This window comes from Calidris pugnax, unplaced genomic scaffold, assembly GCF_001431845.1.
Source record: "Calidris pugnax isolate Ruff unplaced genomic scaffold, ASM143184v1 scaffold196, whole genome shotgun sequence".
NCBI classification, from domain to species: Eukaryota; Metazoa; Chordata; class Aves; order Charadriiformes; family Scolopacidae; genus Calidris; species Calidris pugnax.
This window is the reverse complement of record NW_015091042.1, coordinates 3,222,735-3,237,422: the sequence shown is the minus strand read 5'-3', so window position 1 is coordinate 3,237,422 and position 14,688 is coordinate 3,222,735. Positions and strand designations below refer to the sequence as shown.

Below are 14,688 nucleotides of genomic sequence, written 5' to 3'. Positions count from 1 at the left end.
GGGTTTAATATTTTTCCTAGAACTTTTTTTTTTTTTTTTTTTTTTTTTTTTTTTTTTTTTTTTAGATTAAAAAAAAAAAAAAAAAAAAAAAAAAAAAAGAGGCATATGGGGGGTGGGGGGAGTAGGAGTAATAAAGAGTAATATTGAAAGCCAGTGTGAGGCCTAAGCTGTAGCACTTCACATCAGTGTAAAGCTTTCTGATAGAACACGGCTGGAGGTAGGCAAATAATGAATTGTAGTAATCAAGCTGAGAAATTACAAAGGCTTTAATGAAATGTTTCTAGATCTCTGCTGTCGGAGTTGTTTCGGTCTCCTGCTGCTTGGAAGATGGCAGAGAGAGAAATCTGTTACAGCTTGGGGTAGATCTGATGGCCAGGTAGGAAGGTGGGTTTTTTACTTGTAGAGTGAGTCTAATGCTGCAGAGCATGAAGCTGTGGAGTGACAGCCTGGAATCTCTGCAGAGCACTCAAGTTCCAGTCCCACCATTATGCAACCAATATTCATTAAACCTTTCTTAATAGGGACTAATTTGAGGAAAAGAACAGCTAATTCATGGAACCGATACAGTGTCCAATTGTCTCTGACGTGTTTATGGAGGAGTCAAAACAACAGCAAAAAAACCTTTATCAGACAGGAGACCTTAATGCAAGTTGTGATGTGGACTTCTATCAAAGTGCTTGTAAAGGGGCTCTTGGGCCAGTACTAGCTCCGTAGTGAGAAAGGTCCTAGTTACATGACTACCTTCTCTTAAACTAGTTCCCTGCTACTAGTTTCAATTGTTGGTTAAACCATTTCATTCCTACAAGGCTAAATGCCGTGGAACCATGCTTGTAATCAGATGGAGCAAATACTGTACTGTGTTTAACCGTTTTCAGCACCCTCCTTACTTCTTTCATCCTGAAGCGCATTATCAATGAATTTAGAAGCTGAATAAAAGAACTGGCTGAGCTTGAAAGTGGGGAGATCATCTGCTTCCACTCCATGGTACTCCACATTCATGTCGTGGTAATAGTCTGGTCCTGTGTCCACGTTCCGCTGACCGTGGGCTGCGTTGAGGATGTGGGTGAAGCCTGCCTTCTCAAGGCTGTAGCGATCTAATGCAGTTTTCCTGTTAAAATGAGAACCATCATGTAAGTGAAGAAGCTTCTTGCTCAGCCAGCAAGCCAGAAGAAAAATTCTCTCTGATTTGGTATGTTCTAAATATTAACGAAACTGATAATGCTTCAAAAAATGCATCATTTACCATTGTAGAGATCTTAAGATACTGTCATTCAGAGTGGACAGTCCTTCTGGAGTACATAACTATCTCTCCCCAGCTCCTTAGAGCACCTTAAAAATGAATGTCTTTTTCCTGGCACCTTTGTAACGCAGGCAATACTGGTTTCTATCCATCTCATACAAGAAGAAACTTAAGATACCGAAAGAAATAGAATGAATTATTTAAAGTCATAAAAACACATCAGTAGCAGAACTTGAAATAGGACCCATGAATGCTGTTTTCCCCTTCTATCCCATCAATTGATATTGCAGAACTAATAAGAGTCAGTGATATGCGAGTAGTAAAATCATCTGGGGTGCAAAAAGCAGCTCTTTATCCCTAAAAGAAGTTACTGAGTTTTTTCTCCATTTCTATTTTAAAAGATAAAAATAATTCTCAAAAATCACCCTTCTCTGGTCACAACTCCTAACCAGGTTTCCTTTTACTACAATGTTTGATTAAACAAGGTCTAAAGCCAAAAGAACTAGATACGGAAATTGGATAGTAGCCTTCATTGAAAGCTGAAAGTCATATATTTAGCCTCATATTCTAATTTATTCTTGTCCTTTCTTCCCTGAGACAAGGGAAATCAGAAAGGAGAGGAAATCCTAGGTTTTTGTGTGCCCAGTACTCACTCTTAAGTGCTTGCCAGCAGCCTGAAATTCCTCAAAAAGTGCAATTTGTGGACAGACATGTAAGAACTTTTTTGTTCCATTACAGAAAGCTTTTAATTTTGGAAACTTTTGTTCTGGAAAAGCTGTCAAGTTTCATTAGTGCCTAGGAAGACTACTGAGCTCTTTACAAAGAATTGCATAGGCTTTATTCTGTTAATATATTTTCACATAACTACTGCTGCCATAAATGAATTAGTGCATGATGTGAAACAGCTTTTTCCACCCAAAAGTACCTCTTTCCATGAATGTTTCCTGAACATTTCAATGTGTAAATGCAGCTGTTGTCACACAGGACGTTGTGGTGAGCTACCTGTTGTGTTTCATAATTCTAGTGGTGACAGCTCAGAATAGCTTGAAGTTGACTCCACCTTCCCAGCCGCTGTCAAAGTCAAAATCCCCCTTTGAGCAGCCAAGAATGTAGTGATTAGAGCATTTAACTGGGAAATGGATACTGAAGGTCTCACCTATGCTCTTTCTGATTTAAATTAAGCTCATGCTAATTGGCTGTTCTGAGTAGACCATTCTCCCTGCAGAAGTTCCTTTCTGGTCAGGAGTGATAATGTCTCGACACTACTGGCATTTTTACTATGAAATAATGTCATCAGTCACCTATGCGATGATTTAAAAAATGAATAAAACCTCCAGTTAGTGTGGTGATGCCTGCCTAAGCTCAGGGGACTGGAGGACAGAGAAGCAGCAGCATCTTGCTGCTAGTGCTGGGACTCACCACCTTCACCTCAGGTTAAATAATGCTCATATTATGAGCTTCCCTTTGTATTCTTGTAGCAAAATAATTGACCTAGAAAGAGGGGATTTTTTCGCCCTCCTTTTGGAAGACTTGTGCCTTAGGATTCTCTTCAGGTGGATACGTTCTACATACTTTGCCAGCAAAGGCACTGGGTTCTAACTATAAGGATGGCCAGTACTTAAAAACCAGATTAAATATCCCTGCTGAAGAGTAAAGGTGCAGAGGATAATTACTTCTGTTGATTTTGATGCGCTTGAGGTGAACTATATATACTGTTTTCAAATTAAGGCTTCTTTTGTTTTGCCTCCCTGGTGTGGGGATAGAGAAAATATGTTTTCCATTCACCGGACTTGGCCCAAAGCATGTATCCAACAAACCATGAAAGACTGATGGTTTCAGGTCAGAGATCTGTGCTCAGCTAGAACCCCTACAAGTGGAGACCTCCATGCAGAATACCAAGTACGACTGCGGTGTAGTTGGGGTCAGTGGAAAAATAAGATTTTTGATGGACTGTAGATACTGCTAAACTTTGGTTTCTGCAAGCACTGCTCAGGCTAATAAATAGCATTTGAATTAAATGATGAAGTTGTTCCGAGCAAGGACAATGTCAAACAATAGGTCACGTTACAATCATTAACATTTGACACTTACATTCATCTGAAATCTAATTTTCCTGTTTCCTTGATTAGATTCTCAGGAGATTGCCTTTTGACACAGTGGGTGCATCTAATGCATTTGTTTCTGATGGTTGCACTTACAGTCTTGTTCTGTGTCTCAGGATCTCATTTTCAAGTGCTCAGTGGCCCCAGAGTTTCAATGGGTATTCAGAAAGAAGGAATACTCTCTTTCACAAACTGCATAAGCCATCAGCTCAGTCTGGCCAAGCTCCTGGGAACTTCCCTCTCTATCTCCCAGTCTTGCCCGTAGCTGCATACTGTGAATTTGGGGCCCAGGATGGAATTAATCCTCCTCCTTTTTATTTAATCAATTAAAGGCAAGACAGTTAGGTGTTCATTTTGCATCACAATTTGCATTAGCGTTGTCTGGCCCTCGGCCTGTTGGAGTGTGGGAATATGCACATTTTTACTGTGTTAGCTCACTGTGTTTCCCATGGCTTGGGCTGGAAAGGGAATGAGAAGTGGCAATGGATCAACCTTGAATGCTGTTGTAAAAAGCTCCGTAAATGCTCAGATGTAACTAAATCATATTCTGTGAAATATCTTATTTCTAAAGTAAATTGTAAGTGTACCAAGGAAATACTTAGAGGGTTAGCTACTCCACTGGTTTTGGCACTGAAGAATTTGTACTGTTTTCCTCAATGCTTGGGATAGGCTGGTTTGAAAATGTTAATCTGCTTTTTAATTACACTTGATGTGTAAACTGATTCAGCAATATCCTTTTGGGCTGAATGTAACCTTGCCCAATACAATAACCAAGAGTGTTTGGTTTCAAACTTGATATGGAGATTAGGAAGCATTTATGCGCTTTCTCCTTTTTCTCCGTCCCCCCAGTCTTACACTTGATAATTATGTTTTCGTAAAAGATCTCTCTGCTATTCTTTCAAAAACTTCCCTTGGGTTTTTGTGTTTTTGTTTCTTTTTTCCTTGTAAAAGCCCTTCCCAGAAAGCTAGGCAGACAGCCTGGCTGGACCACCGCTTCTCATACTGACCTGACTTTGGCTGGTTTTTCACTCCTGTCAGTTTTCTACCTTGCCCATTGATCATAAATACTGTTGGGCGGGGATGGCCTGTGCTGAGACTGGGAGGCTGCTGTAATCCAGGCTGTTAAACTTGGGGTCACGCTGGGTCGGCAGCAGGTTGGTTGCCAGTTAACAGAGAGCAGGAAACAAGCCGTTGAGCCCTCGTGTAGGGGGACCATATGCCTGTAAGTGGAAATGTAACTGTGCCCCTTGGTGAGGCTTTAGCCATCGGTGAGCTCTGGCTTGCTGTGATGGACTAGCTCACTTTCCAACCTCAGCTGAATCTGTAGTGTGGATGCCATTATGGAAGCATCCCTCATTATCTCTTTACTTTAATCAGAGCCTATTTTGGGGGTGTTTTGTCATTCATAATACTCCTGGTTATGTCCCAAGGGGGAATGCTTTTGGTCTTCCTTGCAGTTTTTACCATGCCTGAGGTATCAGTACTTTAGATGAAAGGAAGGAATAAATCAAGCATAAACACCTGCAAATATCTGATTGGTTGAGGTGACTAATAGCATAGGATCATTCAGGGGTATATGAATCATGCACCTTATTGGAGGATTTATAACTCTATTTCTAATTTAGTTTCAGCTAGAAATGGCACAGCTTTTTTTTTCCCTTGCAATTGGCTCACTACCAGAGTTTAGTAGTTCCTTTTTCCCTCTTTGGTTGCTGCTCTTTCCTAATAAATTGCAACTAATATTTCCATTTTTGTGATTATGGTTGAGGTTTAAGTAGCCATTGTAAAGAATAGTTTGCTACAAATGTCAGTGTAGGTGAAGCCATAAGCATTTGACTGCTCTTGCAATTGTTTTCATTTTGTGTATCTCCACCATCTGTGCTATTAGCACTTGATTTCCTCTTACACAGTGCAGCTGTGGTCTCCAGTGTCTGCCTTGAATGTGTTCCTGTGCAGAGAAGGTGAAGTGTGGCACTGGGAGATAACAGTGAAAATTTCAGTATAATTCAGTTTAGTAAGAGATGAACCGGGCAGATTGGTCCCGTGTAAAACCTCATCAGCTCTTCAGTTCAGAGCATATAAACATATGCTAAAAGTTAAGCATACCCAGAAGTCCTTCTCTCTATAGCAAAGCACTTTAAGCTAAAGCTCAGCACTTTGCTGAATCAGACCTCGCATTTACTGTAGGACAGATGGACTCATAAACATGTTTTTAAAGTTCTGAGGCAAGGGGGAGTACTTTGGTACGGGAATGCCACCTAAATGGTGAAAATTGGACTTCAAATAACTTTCACATGGGATATATTGATAATAACAGACTATTGCCAAGAAGAACTGACCCAAACAAAAATGTCTTCCATTTTCAGATGGTTCCCAAAAGACTATTTATGCCTCTCAGGTTGTGCAAGGGCAAGTCCAGGACTTCAAGTATGCCTGCTGTCAGTTTTAAAGCTAAGATTCATAGGATTAAAAGCAAGTGCTGCAGCAAACTCTGCCTTCTTGATGTGACCCAGATGGACAAAACACAAGGGAATCTGAGGCAACACGTTACTGGAAGAGGAATAGTCTCTCTCTAAGTTTTCCATTTTCTTAAATGCAGAAGGAAAGCTTGATGCAGGATGATAATTTACCAGATGGTCAGTGTCAGAAAGAAGCTCCCTGAATATAGGCAATACTGACACTTTCCTAAGAAAATCTGGCAGTTCTCCCTCCTGAGGAGTGATGTTGAGAATTTCCAATAATATTGACCCAATTTCCTTTGGTAACTCCAGTACTGAGGGAATCTAGAGATAGCATAGCATTGTATCGCCTTTTCCTTCTGAGGTCTTGCTCCATTTCTATGGATAACTCCTGCTCAGTGTGAATTAGAAGAATTTTTAGGTACCACTGAAAATACAGAACAGGATCTTCATAACGTATGGTAGAAAAAGATTTAGTAGTCCATTTTTTTCCAGCCCAAAATGGTGAATGTTGTTTTTGTGATACAATCTAGATACAGGAAATAACCTCTCTCCTTTTTGTTCAGCAAAGGCATTAAACACGTAATGTAGTTGGTGAGTTCCTGGTCGTGACTTCAGTCACTCACCAAGTGTTAGAAATCGCCTGTAGACAGAGGTGGTGTGTGGGGGAGAGTTACTTGTCTTGGAAGCCGTTGCTGCTTTGAGGTTTATGGTCCAGTGCTACAGATCTGATTTTCTGGATTGTTAAACTGCTGTTACAATTGGCAGATTCTCATACTAACAGAGTTGAAACTATGTCCTCAAGAGTGTCGTTATAATCTAAATCTGCATACGCTCCTATTTTTGGATGATTAATACTGGTGTAGATCCTACGAGTTCATAAAGCTAAACAGTGGGAGGTAACTATTTGCTACCCTGAATGAGTCCCATCTCTTTTCTTCTAGATCAGTTTATATAGTCTCTCTACTTAGTCACTTGGAAAAAGCCACTGTATTGTTTTTCTGGAGAAAGGGAAGAGGAGAGAATGACGTTTAGTTAAGCATATGTTTAAAGTTTAATTATGTGTTTTAATTATCATATACTCCAATCTAGATTTGAGTTACTCATGTGTCTTGTTGAAGCTTACCCGTGTTAGTTCTCGAGACCGTAAGCCCTGGAGCTCTGCTGGCACAAGCACAGAGTTTAGCTTTCTTGAAGTGCAAGCTCAGTTCACCTGCACAGATCCAGAACACTTTTTAACCTGTAAGGAATTAGACTCCAGAATACTTTTTTTTCCTCTGGGAATAGTTTCAGAACACAGAAACACCTGAAATTGTGATCAAGGCTTAAATCCTAATGAGAGCTAGAGGATGGTTGAGGGGAAAACAAAGTCTTGGGAGGCCTTTGTCTTCAGCTAAAATATTCTTAGAAATTCAGGAATGTGGAATTTCAGGTAATAGGGTGATCACTGAACAGCTGCAAGAAGAAAACTACAAGCTGCATAATTGACAGGTTTTCCAGGTGACTGCAGTGAACCAGGCAGGCTTGGGATTAGCCAGTAAAACTGCCCATGCAGGTAACCTGGTGACCAGTGACAGCAAGGAGCAAGACAAAGCTGCTTTCTGTCCCTTTAGAAGGCTTCTGGATGTGAGGAGGATACATGCGAGCACTAATCCTGGTAGCAGATGAATCAAAATCTTGGCAAAGCGTGTTTTATTCCTATCACTGGGCTGTCTCCTACAAGTTCCAGTGTCTGGTCTTTAAAAGTCCTTGGAACTTGCTGGAGGAAAATTTCAATTGGAGCTGAACACAGCATGTTATATTTTGAGGCTTTGATTATTCTGGGCCTGACAGGCTCATGGAGATTTCATTGCCTCTGGGCAACATCTGCAGCAAAGCCTTGTAACAAAAGGATTGAGTGGCCTCACAGGGCTCCTTGATAGCCTGTATTGCATTAGAAGGAAGATGTGGTTACGTAGTCAGGGTAATTAATTAGCATTTCCATAAGCAGTCACAAGTCCTGTTAACCTTGTAAATGCAGGAGGCAGGAATGAAGCACAGATGTGGAGGCTCTGAAGATAAACTCTGCATGTGTGTGTTCACTTGATTTTGTTGATGAGCTCCACTAAATTCTTTCAAGATCAACCTTAATTTAGCATGGCTAAGGATGCAAACACACCCAACATCTGTTCACGTCTCCATGGCAGCTCTTTGGCGACCAGTGTTACAGCAAGATCCTAAAATAAAACAATACAAAAAACTCTGCCACTCTGAAGGGGGAAGCTGTTGGTCAGAAATAAGATGTGGAACTGGCCAAGGAAGGATAGAGAGGTCCCTGGACTTTGCCTGCTTCAAATAGAATTTTAGTTCTGGTAATGAAAGCTGCGTCTTGCCTGCAGACCAGTTCTCATCTCAGATTTTCTGCAACTGGATGTCAGGTTTGCCCTTACCTGGCTGACAATAGTCATTCTCTTTCAGGGAGCTCTGATTTCTGGAGAAGTTTTACTTCTGTTCACCCCCCACCTAGTCCTCACTTCCTTTTCCCCTCTCCCTTGGCTTTCTCATTCTTTTATCCCAGTCATGAGGGGGACTTCTTTCCCCTTGAAGCACCATTGCTTTTTCTCCTGACTTAAGGCTGGTCCCCTGCAGAAATACACTGCCCAGTGTAAGTGGGTGTAGCTCCAGGTACCTCTCAAGAAGCTTGTTTTTCTGTTTGCTGGTCAGTTTGTACTAAGTGCAGGTGTGTATTGTGTTCCGAGTCACACCTCCTGGCATTTGTTAAATTGCAGGTGTACCAAGCCTCTGCTTCAGGAACCGTTACAGGGAAGATCCAGTGGCTGGTGCCCTGGTCTTAGAGGCTGCTTGTCCATAGGGCTGTTGTCTCATCAGATCCCCTTACTAATAGAGCAGCTTTGTCACAGAGATAAGAGGGAAATTATTATGGCAGCTTCATTCAGAATAATTCTGCTCGTGTTTCTGAACAAGGACATAGGAAATAAATGCCAGAAGAGGCCGTTCTTTACCCTAGACCTAGAGTTGGAAATATCTAACAAGAGGTGCAGGGTAGGACAGGAAGAGGACAACTCAACTCCCTTTTCCTTTGTTCCAAAGTCATTTGGCCAGGCTTTTCCCACGGCTTAAAATATATATAATTTTTTTTCTGTCTCTAAAATTGGGAGCCCCAGCTTGGTTAAAGCCCAGAACTCTTGTGTGTCTTTCTGTTGCCTCTGGCGCCACAGAAGTAATTGGTCGATGATATTAGAGTCTTGTAACTTTCAAAGCTGTATATCTTTCCTCTTTTATAAGCTGGCAACAGATGAATTTTAGGACCTTTTAAAAAAATTATTGAGAACTTTGGAGCCAGTGGGGCTCCTGCCTGTGCCTTACAGTGATCATGTAAAATAAATGTCATGTTAGCGCAGGGTGTAGAGGAAAATGGGAAGGGGACCAATAATGCCTAAGGGGTAAGAAAAGTTCTCTTGCTCTGCTGATGGGTTGGGCTGGGGGATTTTCTGATGGCACGTCTCCCTGCTGCAGCAGTCATCTCTGCTTGTCAGAATAGGCTGTTTCTAGCTTAGTCCTGTGCTCAGCAGAGCTCAGTCTGTTTTGTGGGTTTGTTTTTTTTCCAAATCACACTTGGTCTGATCAGTGAGACACATCTCTGCAGCTCTGCCTTCCACAGGGTTCTGTTTGTTTTAATCTCTTGAGCAATTTGGAAATGTGGAGTACATGTACACAAGCACAGGCTTGGAAATGCGGAAATACCACTGCGGGTTGAGCTGTCTCTTCAGTCACTTTTCAAGAATTACATTTTAGGTGTAAGCCAACCTAAGCTGTGGTCCAACATGTCTCGGCCATGCCCTGCTCTCAGTGTAACTGTGGCAGGACTTTTACTCAGAGATCAATGACAAGTTACTCCTTGAAATGAGACATTTAAAAATAGAACATGACTAGCTTCGGCCTCTGCAGCCTACACTGGTGCCACGACTGCTCCTGTTATTTGGTCTTTAGCAGCAGACCCTGCCACACAGCCAGCAGCACTGTGTCCCTCTATCTGTAAGGGCCATGCCAGGCTCCCATTGCTTGGTTGAACTCTGGCATCTGTCAGTTGCTCAGCAAATCACAGCATCACCACTAAACACCGATAAATGGGGAGGAGGAGGAGAGAAACACCTTGTACTTGGTACAGCTTAGTCATCTCCTATGTAGGAGAGACGTACCATGTACCCTTACTCATCCGCTGTGTAGAGAGGTACTATGTAGACTTACTCATCTCCTATGTAGAGGTTGGGCCAGACTTCATTGACATGAGTGTACTTTGGGCATCCTTTCCAGAAGAGTCGCTCCAGTTCAAAGGCACCTGGGGTACAGTATTCTTCATCAGGATCTACTTTGATTGCTGTGCATGCGTTTTTCTTCCCGGTGTTCAAACCTGCTGATGACATCTTGTCCGTGTAGTAGGTGCACTCGGGATGTGCCAGCAACTGGAATGCAACCCAAATAGAACGTTAAGAACAAAGCCAGCAAGTTCTGCTCCAGTTGTGGGACATTGGGAGCAGCTCTGGCCAGCTGTGATTGGGCTGGGCACAGTCTGAGATGGATGTACCTGCTCTGTGGCAGGCACAGACTTGCACCTGGGTTTCTGTCTCGCTTGAACTGGGCAAGGGATACTTTGTTGGACGAGCTCACCAGCAATGAGTGAAAGCCAAAGGTTTGTGATTGCTGGAGTTCAGTCTCCACTGGAAATTTGTTTCCTGGAAGACCCACTGGTAGGAATTTGTAGGTCTAGCAGCTGGGATCTAGAGCAGCCAGGGGAACGGAGTGGGGGAAACTTAAGATGTTACTTTATTATTGATTGTGAATCTCCTAAAGTCTTCTCCTTTCGTGATTTTCAGCAATGCAGGGAGATTAAATGTGTTCAGGTGAATGCTGAGTGTGCCTGCTCTACTCTTTCAAAACCTTAGTGCAGCCCTGCACACAGAACATGTGTGGGACATTGATGTTGTAATGTCTTCTTTGGTTTTCTTCTATGGATTTGTAAATTTCTGAAGGCAAAGCACATATTATTTTCCAAGTTGTCAGCAGGAAGCTGCTCATGCAGCTGATCTTTGGGCTACAGCAAACCTCTAGGAACTAGAATTTGGGGCTGGCTACATGCCTGACCTCCTATTTACCCCGTTGCCAGTTGTCCCTTAACCATCTTCCCCTCTCATCCTCTGAAACAGGTTTCCTTTTTTCCACATTGCCAGCCTTCTGCTGCAGACTTTGTCTGCCCCATCTCCCTCTTGGGTCTCTTGTTTCTCCCACTGGACTGCCTCATGTCTCAGGGCAGCGGTTGCTCTGGTCTCTCATCCCCTTGAAGGGAGAAGTTGAACCTTGCAGTTCTGCGGGAGACTTGTAAAAAGGAGGGATGGAGTTGGGCTTGATCTCACAAGGTGTGTGAATACAGCCTGCCAGAAATCCACCTTTCTTGAGGCAACAAATCCTGTAGTGACTGCCACAATTATTTTTTGTGTTGGCCACTGGTGACGTTTGTGTCCTTTTAATTACAGAAATCTGGCTAGTGCCTTCGTGCAGCTGTTGTAGAGCTCTCCTGTAAGCAGGATGACCATTTTTCACTGACATCCCGTGTACCCATGGGGTTTGTTTCCTCGGTTTGGGCTCTTTTGTGCCTGTCATGTTCTGTTTCTCCACAAAACTTGAAAAAGCAAAATGATTCCTGTTTTCCTACTCCAAAGCTAGGCAAGATTATGGAGTCAGTTTTTGTTTGGCATGTGTACACCTTTGTTCAAGAATTGGCTTGCTTTCACTGGCAAGGGGATCTATCTTCCAGCCAAACTTCCTAAAACATGATGATGATGTTTAGCTAAGTGGTCTTCTGCTGAGATTTGTAAAGGGCTCTGAGATTTCCGGCTTCTAGCAAATTTACCTTGTGCTGGGTCTTGTGTGCCTCTGAGCAGCACCAAGTCCCATCTCTGTGCCCCCAGTAGCCATTCCCCGGGAGAGCTTTTTTCCTTCCCGTGCCAGAATTATGCTAATTCTATATGCAGACTCAACAGCGTAGATAATGTTAGATTGTCAGAGATACAAATCTAACACAGTCTGGCTTTGGGAGAGAACAGGCTGTTATCTAAAACTTGATAAGAACTGCTGTTTGTCTAGTAAGGAATTATCTCAACTGAGAGCCTGGTGCCTTGATGCTGAAGAACTGACTTTGCTTTTATTCACGTCTCTCTAAGGTGGGAGGGGAGGAAGCAAGGGAAGAGGAGAAAGCAATGTAAACAGTAATCACTCTCGGTGGCCACAGCGCATTGATTTGTTGCACCAATAGTCCTGCTTGTAGGCTGCAGACCTCAAAACAGGGCAATTACATCTGCAAATGACGGTTTGTGGTGCTGCGACACCGTCTCAGTTTGAAGCTTGGTTAGCACTCTGAAAGTTAGACCTCTGCTGAGAAAGACTTGTTTCTGTCTGTCCTGGGAAGCCATATGCTCCCTGAGCTTTCAAGTGAGCTATGTTCTTTTATGCCTTGCCAATGTTATCTGCTGCAGGGATTTTTAAATTGAATTAGAAAGCACAGGAAAGCATCAGTTGAAATTCCTCTAGTAAAATATGTTTTTCAGATTTGACTCTAGATTAAGTAAGAACTAACAGAGTTTAACTAGGAAGGGAGGGGAAAGGGGGGAAAAAGGGGTTGCCTTGCTACTTGAGCTCTGGAATTAATTGCCAATGGAGCATTTGGTTGTGGGGAAAGAGATGGAAAAGGTTGTGTCTTTCCTGGAACCAAAGATGTCTAACCTTATCTCGTACTGACTGCTCTGTGTATCCCAAATGGAGCTGAGGGAAGAGTGTTCTCTAGGCCTGCCCTCTTTGATTGATTGATTGATTTATTTCAAGTGGACCAGATTATTTTTTTGGGAGGTGGTATTTCTTAGTGGTTGTGGATATAAGGATGACTGCTTGTCTGTATAAGGATGACTATCTAGCACAAGCCCAAGCAGGGAAAGCTCAGATTTCTTCTGCAGCCCTCTAGGGAGGGGAGATGGTCCCTTTCAGGGTGTTCGCCCCGCGCAGTGGGACAGCAGGCAGATTGCAGAGTTACCCCTGTGCAGGCTCGTTGGAGCAGTGTCCCACCCCTTGCAGTGCTTCGTTTGGGCTAAAATGCTTTGCCTTACAAACTAATTAGTGCAGGCTGGGTGATGTACCAGCGCAGCTCTCCTGTACCAGCTTGGCAGTCGCTTCACGGCATCACGCTGTGCTGGGGACACACGACCTTGGATGTGAAAGCTCCCTGGAGTTGGGATGGTCCTTGTGTGCTTTGCGTAAGGGACTGTGAGTCCTCCTTGCTCCTGGAAGTGCTGCTCCAGCACAGGGACAGCCTTTCTCATTTTACGGGGGAGGGATGATGAGAAGAGGGAACTGTCCCAGAGAGGTTCTCCTTGGCAGGAAGGTTTGAGCCCAGCTTCGGGGCGTAGCGAGGAACATAGTAGCCCTGCACTGGGGTGAGCAGTTCCCTTCCAGGAGGCAGGACAATGTGTGGCTTGTCCCCCTCTTCTCCTGTGCCCAAGCCATGGTTCCTCCTGCTCCCTGCTGCGCTGTGTGAGGCCAGGGCTGGTCAGCACCCCAGCGCTGGGTCCAGCTCAGCAGGACTTGGGTACGATGCTCAAACCTGCGGGATTTCATCTGCCGAGCCCGGCATCCTGCGGGTTCTGCTTCTCAATCCAGCCTGTGACTGTAACGTGGAGCTGCCAGCGCTCACCAATTATGCTGTCATGGACTGAAGTGTATTATCGAACAAGGATGATAAAAAATTCAGTCATCTGCATTTTTATACCCTAATCTTTCTCTTAATAAATAAGACCAAAGTGCATGTTATCTAATGAATTTTATTTGTTAATCACTTGGATGGCTGGAATATTTCTCCCCCTTGGGTTATATGTATATAAATGAAAATATTGTTAGTGATTTCACAAAATGGTAATTCAGAATAATGGAGAGTTAATCCTCTTTTCATTAGCGAGCCACTTCAGGACATACACTGTGGCAAATTACACTGCATTTTAAGTCGTTCTCAAGTGCTGTGCACTAGAAAAAAAAACATTAAACTACTTTTGCATTGATAGAAGTAATTGTGTGGCTAATTTGGATAAGCAGCATGCATTAGGCAGAGCAAAGGAATCTCTTCTTTATGTTCACTATCCACTCTACAGCTGCCAAATGGAATTGCTTATGGAGCTCTTTAGCTTTTTTATTTTATTTTTAACAAAACAGGGAGGGAGGAAAGAAAGTGCAAGGAGGGGGGGAAAAAAGGGAAATCTGCCAGTCTATCTGCTTTTAATTCAGAGAGGGAACACAGTCTAGTGGCTGGAGCAGTAATATGGCAGTGAAAGATTTCCTTTCTGCACCTTGTGCTGGGTGCCTTGAACTACTCAAATTTAGACAAAATTTCTAGGAAAGCCCTGGGAAGTCACTGACCATAGTGGCTCATTTTTGAATTTGTTCAACTGGAGGACATGTGCCTCCTCTACCCCAAAATTTGTTGGGGGTTAACTAATGCTTTTGGAAACATCAGTCATGAGCCCTACAGTTTGGTAATCTCACAGATGGTGGGGCGGGAAGTTGAGGTTCATTTCTAGAGGTGAACGTCAGAGCTTTGGTGCTGGCGTGTACGTTTCTAGTGCTGGTTTTCCAGATGTGGTGGAAGTTTCTGAGTACTTTGAGACCGAAAGCCCTAAGTCATTATCTGCATAACAGAATACTAGGCTGCTTAGTATTTTTGGCTCAACGTGCTGTGCAAGCTTTAGTGCTGTGTATAAAGATGCAAACAATTTGGCAAGATTTATGCCTGGGAGTTAAGATCCAAGTCAGCTGTAGAGATTTTTCTTTTTTTTTTTTTTTTTTTTAAAAA

The 14,688-nt window shown here is 43.0% G+C and overlaps 1 protein-coding gene across 1 annotated transcript in view; it reads right to left on the bottom strand.

Annotated features, from left to right (window-relative positions):
- The window catches only part of DUPD1 (dual specificity phosphatase and pro isomerase domain containing 1), a 23,270-nt gene that overhangs the window by 4,831 nt on the left and 3,751 nt on the right, over window positions 1-14,688 (bottom strand). The window contains exons 2-3 of the mRNA XM_014956354.1: window positions 10,050-10,264; window positions 888-1,108 (exon numbers count right to left, since the gene is read on the bottom strand). Coding sequence (XP_014811840.1) covers window positions 888-1,108; window positions 10,050-10,225 — 397 coding nt within the window. The 5' untranslated portion in view covers window positions 10,226-10,264. The remainder of the gene's footprint in view (window positions 1-887; window positions 1,109-10,049; window positions 10,265-14,688) is intronic.